Consider the following 8,397-nt stretch of genomic DNA (forward strand, 5'->3'; position numbering starts at 1 on the left):
CGCAAATAGTTTTAAATTTTGTAAATTTAGCACTAGCACGAGTAGAAATTTAAATATTAAAAAACCAAACTAACGACAAATAGATATTTTAAAAATACTAAAAACTTCGTAAACATTAAAAATAAACTTTCAAAGAGTTCCAGACTTTCGAATTTGTTTTAAAATATTTTTAAACCTAAACCAAGAACGTATGATCTAAAATTTAATTCACTATTTCTTTACATCCAGTTCCAAGGAGTTAACTTACATCCAACTATGTTGAGAATTACCCAACAGAATTTTATTAAAACCCCAACAGCAATACATTTTATCTGAAACAGTAAATCTAATTTATAGGTTAAAGTAGATTCTCTATGCTTCAAAACAAGACAAAATTATACACGAAGCCGAATTTCCGAACCGCAGATACAGTCACTTATGTTAATTATTTTGTTTAGAACTTTTAGGCGAAAAAAATATTAAAGTTTAGCAATAAACTTTGAAAATATAAGTCCAAGAAAAGAAAAGTCTAGAGATAAAAACTAATTTATTAATACTAATTTTAGCTTTAAACATCACTAGGCAATATCGGGCATTGAATTTGCTCCCTCTGCTAATTCAGCTTCATCTGGTTGATTACTTTTCATGACAACATAAGTTTCTTCATCACAAGATGGAAATTCAGACACACAAGACGATGCACCCTGAGAACGTCCTTTCATTAGAATTTCATTATATTCAAAAACTTTGGTACCAGGAGGAAAATCTGTCAGAGACCTAAAACAAAGTGATATTTTTAGAGATTATGTCAAAGCGATAAAATGTCAAATGAATATTTACTTTGATTCAAGTTACTCTTTGCAAATGTTAGAAAGTTAAATTTTCCTTTATATAACTAGAAATTCAATCTCCGCTGCTAGAATTTTAAGTTAAATTTGACAAAAGTAAACATTGTTACTAGATGAAATTTAGAATTTTGAAATTTAATGTTTTGATCGAACCTACCTGCATTTAGTGGAAAGCAGAGGAAACCTTGAAGGGGGACCTAATCTACAATATCGAATGACGTTTAAATTGCTATTTTTATTTGATTTTATGAACACTAGTTCCAAACACAACATTAATGGAGTTTTAAAATTCTGATCACCTACGAAATTTACACAAGAAAAAACTAGGAATATTTTGCCATAGAAAAATTTCTGATTTAAATATAATACAAACTAAAAATATGGAATTTTATTTAAATTAATTTGTATGTATTTTTGTTCGATTTTTCCCTCTACTAATATTTTATAACCGTCGTTGAACAGCAGACCCAATTTTCGGGTTTACGACTACTAATGTTGAACTCCGTAGCCTTGTAATTTTTGAACCTAATACAGAAGACAAGGGAACTCTTGGATCAAGTATTGGAAGAAATTTGCCTTCTTGGAGGACTTCGATGGAACTAGCCCGCATTTTCGTCACATGGTGAGAAAACAGCGAAAACCTCTCACGATTTGCCCAACAGCAAGTGGACTAACCCATGATCAGCCTACAACTGAGGATATTTTAAGTCAGAACTTGTCGGCGATAGCCAGGTGTGGTATTCGTATCGACTAGTCATGGCTGGGATTCGAACCTAGTTCATTTTATTGGAAGGCGAACGCTATCCCCTGATCCACCAAGACTCTCCTCTACTGACTACTCGTGTTCGGGGGAATCTACATCTTTGAACGCCACCGAGTGAATTCAACACTAACAGCGATTAACTGGTCCGCCTTTATTAATTCCCACATTGTCCTTGTTTATTTGGCTATGCCAGTATTCTAACAAGATCCAATATGATAATTTTTAAATCTAAAATGCTCAATTGAAGAGAACTTACAATGCAACACGTGTCTTTTAGTAAAATCTGCAATTTGAATATATAAAACTGCGGTATTAGAATTGCAGCGGAATTTTAATTTGAACTCTGTTAAACTCTTAAGATACTTCCCATTTACATATTTACTAATTTATTGTATTAGTATCAATGAAATATCGAATGCTTACTAAATTCTTTAAATTTCAACGAGTTGAAAATTTCAATTTTGCAACAAAAACTACGAGGTACTGTTTATCAAAATTCACATAAACAAGAAAATTCCTGTTAACTATCGCTATTTAAAGAACGAACATTTTTCAAAAATTTACTCTATTATTCTAATCTATAATATTTCAGAATGCTTTTTAGTGGTTAAGCCATTTTAGTGGTAAAGCAAATTTAATTTACTCTACATCATTCAATAAACATTAGATTTTTTTTGTTACCTTCATTTGCCAAATAGGAAAATATTAATTTATTCAAAGTTTTCATTTTAATAACTTTCCTTAAATCAAGTGACACTTTTACTTAAAAATTTGAAACTGTATTAAAAAATTTCTGTTTTATAATAGTTCAACTGCTGCCCCAATTTTGACTTTACGAGTACCAATGTTCAACTCCGTAGCTTTACAATTTTGAACCCAATCCAGAACACAAGGGATTTCCTGATCAAGTATTGAGAGAAATTTACCTACGGGGGAGGAATTTTTGATGTAATTAACCCGCGATTGCGTTACAGAAAGGAGAAAACACGAAAACCTCACTGTTAGCCAGACTGCGGGGGACTAACCCGTGATTAGGCTATGACTAGGGATATTTTTACATCAGCACTGTGGCAGTACGAGCCGAATTCGGAATTCTTAGAGACCACCCATCGCTGGGATTAGAGCCCGGCTCAACTAATTGGGAGGCGAGTGCTTCATCCTACGAGCCACCGGCTTTAGCTCTGAGTCACCGGCTTTAGGTTAAAGTTCGGTATTTTAAATACTTCAGATTTTTGCCACTAGATAATCTCAATACACTAAAACACTTAACGTGGAAATCTTATCCTCAGAAGAGCTCACCTGAATGACTTACACTCAAAGTCTAAATTTAATAATTAATCCCAACTGACGACTCGTAACATGCTTACTTTAATACTCCGTTAGACATGCGGGATTTCGAATAGAAGTTTTACAAATCAGATTTTAAAAAAATGGCTCTTAATTTTTTTTAATAAGAAACATGTTCTAGAGTCTAGAACATGTTTATTAAAAAAAAGATTAGAAAACTAGAATTTTTATTAACACTTAGTAGTCTAGAATCTAGACTACTAAGTGTTAATAAAAATTCCCTTTAATATTAAAATTCCTTCTCTGATGCAACGAACCAGATTCAAAAAGTCGAAATGCAGGAGAAATATCTGCCTTTGGAAGAAAAAAAATAGGTTTAACTTAAAGCTTTTAATTCATTTTAAATTAAGCTTTACTTTACAAATAAAAACTAAAGCAGAATTCTGCAGTTGAAAAAGGCTGATGAAATTTGGGTAAACTGCAACCAAACCTAAGGTAACTTAACTTAGATTTTTGAATTTCGCATAACTGCGATTTTGTATTTTGGCTAAGTTACTAAAAATTACTTATAAAATTCATAATGTACTTTTACGAAATTACTTAAGTTTTGTATGACATTACGTACCAATAATTCTCTTTTAAAGTAATCTAACAAAGTATGGTTCATCGTAACACATTTCAGGTAAGAAATTTTACCACTATTTAAGCAACACAAGGTTCTGAATGATTAGATTTATAGTACAAGAGCCGGATGATGTGTCAAAGCTTAGTAACATCTAATCAAAGTGTAAAAATTATGTCTGGTACCAAAATAGGTTCGCGAGACCCTTTTATAGTCTAAAGATAGATTATAGAGTAATAGTATAAAAGCTGATTTGCATATACAAGAGTGATGAAAAATGTTAGATTAGAACATGGTGATCGTTAGATACGAGTCTTATCAAAACTAAATTCTTTGAATGGTTAATGTGAAATTTGAAAATTAGTTTTAGATTTTATCGGGAAACTTACATTTTGTACCTTAATTAGGGAAATCGTTAAAATTAAAGATTTGAAAGACAAAATTTATACTTAACTAGTTTTATTATTTTAAAAATAAGTTAACGAAATGACTTACCCAATTATTTCAGTAACAGTTTGTCCTAAATCACCGGCATTGGTTGGATCTGCTCCCATTTCACAAACTAACCTGGAGATGCACTTATTCTCATCTGTTTCAGCAAGTAGCGTGAAGAAACTTTCAGCCTCTTCAGCATTTATAGGGGGTGGTGTGTCATCAAATCTCATATCTCTGTCGCTTCCAAACGATTGATCTGATCCAAAATTAGATTCTGCAGCTTCAAAACTTTGCTGACTTTGTCCAAAAGACTGACCTAATCCAAAGTTCGGATTCTGTTGAAAGTTTTGTGCTGAAAAATCAGATGCAGGTGCAAAGCTCTGCTTTGCAGGTTGAACTGGATTCTGTGAAGGAATACTCTGAGATTGAGAAAACCAAGGTTGTCTCATTGGCTGTTGTGGCTATGAAGAAGTGATTTTGTTATAATATGAAAGCTATAACTGCATTACTAAAGTAAAAATATTAATCTCCAAATATTTTAAAAACACATGAACTTGCAATTATCTTAGTTAAAAAGTGAATATTGAAAAACTTTTGTACGACTCATTCGTAAACATCAAGAACCGGCAAAAAGTAAATACATACATGTCCTATTAACTGAAACGTAATGTTCATGTACTTTGGTATTAGCAGCACTTTTTAAAACAAATTTGTTTTAGGAATAAGAAAATAAGATTCATTAAAAAGGCTAAAATGTTTGCAAAAATCTTAATCCTGTTGCTTTTAATAGCAATAACACTTTGGCTTGTCTATAATCTTGACAAGCAAACACAAATACTAAACTTAATTTTAATATAAATTATACATTTTCAATGCAAAGATTTCTTATGCGGATCGAAGTTAAATTATAGTGCTATTTTTTCAATTTCACATAGATTTTCAGTAAACGTACAATCAACTATATACCATACTTATCGTATCATTCCCATGCTTAAATATCATTGAAATATTACAAAATTTGTGCAAAAGAAATCAAGATCTAGTTTCACAAAAGGAAATATCTTCTTTGAAGTTCAGTTCTTTGTTTACTAACCCATCCAAAATTAATATCTGCCTTGGTTGCAACTTTTAAAAACATTTTAAAGTCCATAAAAAATGCGGCACTTTCAGAAAATTTAATTTAAAGGCTCAAATGAACTTCACAAGACTCAGATTTCAGAATATTTTTGGGTCTTGCGTATGTAAAATTTCAGTGAAACATACCAGTTTAAGCTAAATTTTAAAAAGATTTTACAGAAGTTTCAAAAGTATAATTTATTTCTTAAATAAAACTACTACGTTTTTTAAAGTAAACAAACTGTCTTAAAACGGAGAGTAGTTTAACTCACTGAGTTATTTTTAATAAGTAAAATTTAGCTAGTTTAATTTTAGGTTTGACAACATAAAACTTAAGATTTAAATTGCTGGAAAAGTATCAGCATTTTAGATTTATAATAATAAACTTACTACGAATCTATTTCCTTGAAATGGATTAGAGAAACTTGGAATATTTTGAAGTGCAGAAAAACCACTGCTTCCAAAAGGGTTGAAAAGGTTTAAGTTTTGTTGTGGAAAGTTGGGCATAGCAGGTTGCACGGGTCCTTCAGGAACTTCTTTTCGCATAGGTACTTTAGGAGCTGGACGCCTTCTAAATAAACTAAAGAAGCCTTCAACTTGTTTATTTACACTTAATAAAACCAAAGGTACTGTCATCCAAGAAAACACAGCTGCCTGGGTAACTGAAAATATCGCCAAAAGCGTCGCAACTGTTACTATCTGCATATTGACCTAAAAAACGGAAAAAGTTTGCCAGTTATTCATATGCAAATAAAAAGGTTTTTTTAACATATTAGAAAGTTTAAATTTCTGGTAAATTCAGTTTATACATGTTAACTTTGTTGCACAAGCTTCGCAAGATCTTATAATATTTGCACCAGATTCAAACAAAAGTAATCGGCATGAAGATTCGACCTTTCAATTCTCATACATTTTAAAAATTTGGACATTTGCTTTATTTGGATCAGTTTCAGTAAAAATTTATAGACTACCTTTTTTGAGCTTTATCGTTAATGGGTTCAGCTTGTACATTTAAAATTTGAGAAATTTATACATCTTTAAGTTTATATCTTTATAGTTCTACAAGCTCAGCACAAGGAAATTGCAGCATGCTTCAACTATGCTAAAAACAAAAATTCCCAAACAGCGCAAGATTAAGAAAATTCCATAGTCTTATTGGAAATTCCGAAAAAAAAATAAAACACAAATGTAGAATTATAGAAAATGCTTTAGATTCTTAATACTTTACAAAAGGCTCAAAATTTTAAGAAACATTGTGGATTTTCAAACCTTAGAAAAATATTTATTTCAAACTAGATTCGATTCTGCTTTAAATATTTTATTTTTTAAACTTAAAATATATCTTATTAAGTACACAATCATAATATAATGAGAACGTTGCTTAAATTATTCAAAATAGAAATCCAAACAAAATAGCAAATACCGATACCTCGATTTAGAAGTTTCCTCACAAGATTTTTCTTAAGATTTCCAGCCAAACTTTCTCAAACTCGATTCTGATTATATAACTCAGAATTATAACATTACGAGTTGACGTAGCGGCAATTGAAACTTGACTGAATTGTGAGTGGCAAAGAAGGCTCCAGCACCAATTAAAACCGCACAAACAGAGTTTTAATCACTTTCGCACAAAAATTCACAATTATATAGTTTTGTAGGTAGTAATGATAAAAAGTTGAGTTGAGTTGCATTGATAATGATAAAGAGGATGATGCTACAAGCTTTTACCCTCTATTAACAGTGATTGTTGCTGTAGTTCATTTATGTCGCACTAGAGCTACACAATGACGCTATTGATGACGGTCTGGGAAACATCCCTGAGGATGATCCAAAGACATACCATTGCAATTTTGATTTTCTGCAGAGATGATGGCACCCCCGCTTCGGTAGCCCGACGCCCTGCACGCGAAGTCGAGCACTTTACGGAAGAACAATTTAACGAGAACCAATACCGCACACCCTCAGTACCTACGCAGACTCATTCAAGTGGTCACCCACTCGCACACTGACCGCAGTCAGTGATGCTTGACTTTGGTGATCTGCTGGGAACCGTGTCTAAACGATCAGTCCACTGCGGGACTTATTAGCAGTGAAAAGATGTATGTTATTCATTTCTCGAATAAGCTGACCAGCGTCCTCAGAAAACTAAAAAACTGGTTGCAAATTTTCTTTAAAGGAAGTGAAAAAAAAGCATTCAAAAACTCACCTTTTCACCATTCCAATCACTTGAAAAAAATATTTCTGCTAGCGGATTTCTGCGAAGGATTTCTATTCTCAGAATATTCAATTGAAAATTCAAAGCTACAAATTTACAAATACCCGTTTAGAAATTTTGCAACCATTTTTTTTTTCCTGGGGATGCTAGTCCCCTTATTTTAGAGACCTACCTGGCCTAACAGTATCACTTTTACTCCAAACGTTCTGCAACGTGAAGGTAGCAGGTTCGAATACCGCAGTAACCCTGGCATCTTCGTGCTGTCCTTCTCTAAATTGCGCTATCCCGCAGTGGATTGATCGTAAGGACACAGTTCCCAGTAAAGCACCGAAGTCAAGCATCTCTGGCTGCGACCAGTAAGCGGGTGGGTGACCACTTTGCTCAGTCTGGACTGAGGATGCGCGGTATCGGTCCTCGTTAAACTGTTCTACCGTAAAGTGCTCGACTTCGCGAGCACGTCTTCGGGCTACCAAAGCAGGGGAGCCATCCCCTCTGCTGAGAATCAAAATTGCAATGGCATGTCTTTGGATCATCCTCAGGGATGTTTCCCAGACCGTCACCAATAGCCCATTGTGCAGCTCTATTGCGACGTAAATGAACTACAACTCTCTAAATTGAGCTGCCTATTTTCAAATTTATATGGGCTTATAAGCCGTTCTTTGTACTGAACACACAAGTCTGCATGTGTGCGTAACAGTAATTAAAAGAAATAAAATAATGATCACCTTTATCGAACGGGGGTCTAGGTCCGTGGGGTGGTAGCATGCCGAATTTGATGAAGAGCCTCAGAGCTCAAATAAATCTTATTAGGCTGAATTAAGTCTTACCTATTGAAACGCAGTGCTATAAGCGAAAGCAAAGAGCACGCCGCACTTTACTATACTCATACTCACTTATATCTTCTGTTGATTTAGGAAAGTATAGAGGTAGATAGTGGTGAAAAGAGAATTTATTCAACTAGTCTTTATGGATTTATAAATGTGTATGGCTGATTATAACAATTGTAGTTGTATAAGTTATTTCTTAAATCTGTAGGTCCACGTACACGAAGCAAGAAAACTGCTATTCCGGAATAAGAGTTAAAAATTAAGGTACACGGTGTTACCAAATCTCATAGATTCGTCAGGTTCAA

General features: G+C 33.2%; 1 protein-coding gene across 1 annotated transcript; it reads right to left on the minus strand.

Annotated features, from left to right (window-relative positions):
- Positions 1-509: 509 nt before the first annotated feature.
- Positions 510-6,658, minus strand: LOC107457491 (uncharacterized). Its single transcript, XM_016075659.4, has 4 exons — positions 6,480-6,658; positions 5,441-5,761; positions 3,995-4,395; positions 510-756 (listed from the first exon to the last, which is right to left on the minus strand). Exons 2-4 carry the CDS (start codon positions 5,753-5,755, stop codon positions 558-560), a joined length of 915 nt encoding a protein of 304 aa, XP_015931145.1. The 5' UTR covers positions 5,756-5,761; positions 6,480-6,658; the 3' UTR covers positions 510-557.
- Between the last annotated feature and the right edge of the window lie 1,739 nt (positions 6,659-8,397).

Source organism: Parasteatoda tepidariorum, chromosome 11, assembly GCF_982258835.1.
Source record: "Parasteatoda tepidariorum strain Cologne lab strain chromosome 11, Ptep-v5.0, whole genome shotgun sequence".
Lineage (NCBI taxonomy): Eukaryota > Metazoa > Arthropoda > Arachnida > Araneae > Theridiidae > Parasteatoda > Parasteatoda tepidariorum.

Coding starts and splice junctions, on each gene's coding strand:
- LOC107457491 (XM_016075659.4), bottom strand. CDS start 5,755: ATGCAGATAGTAACAGTTGCGACGCTTTTGGCGATATTTTCAGTTACC. Junction 4,396..5,440: donor TTCAAGGAAATAGATTCGTA/GTAAGTTTATTA, acceptor ACTTCTTCATAG/CCACAACAGCCAATGAGACA. Junction 757..3,994: donor ACTGTTACTGAAATAATTGG/GTAAGTCATTTC, acceptor ACTTTGTTTTAG/GTCTCTGACAGATTTTCCTC.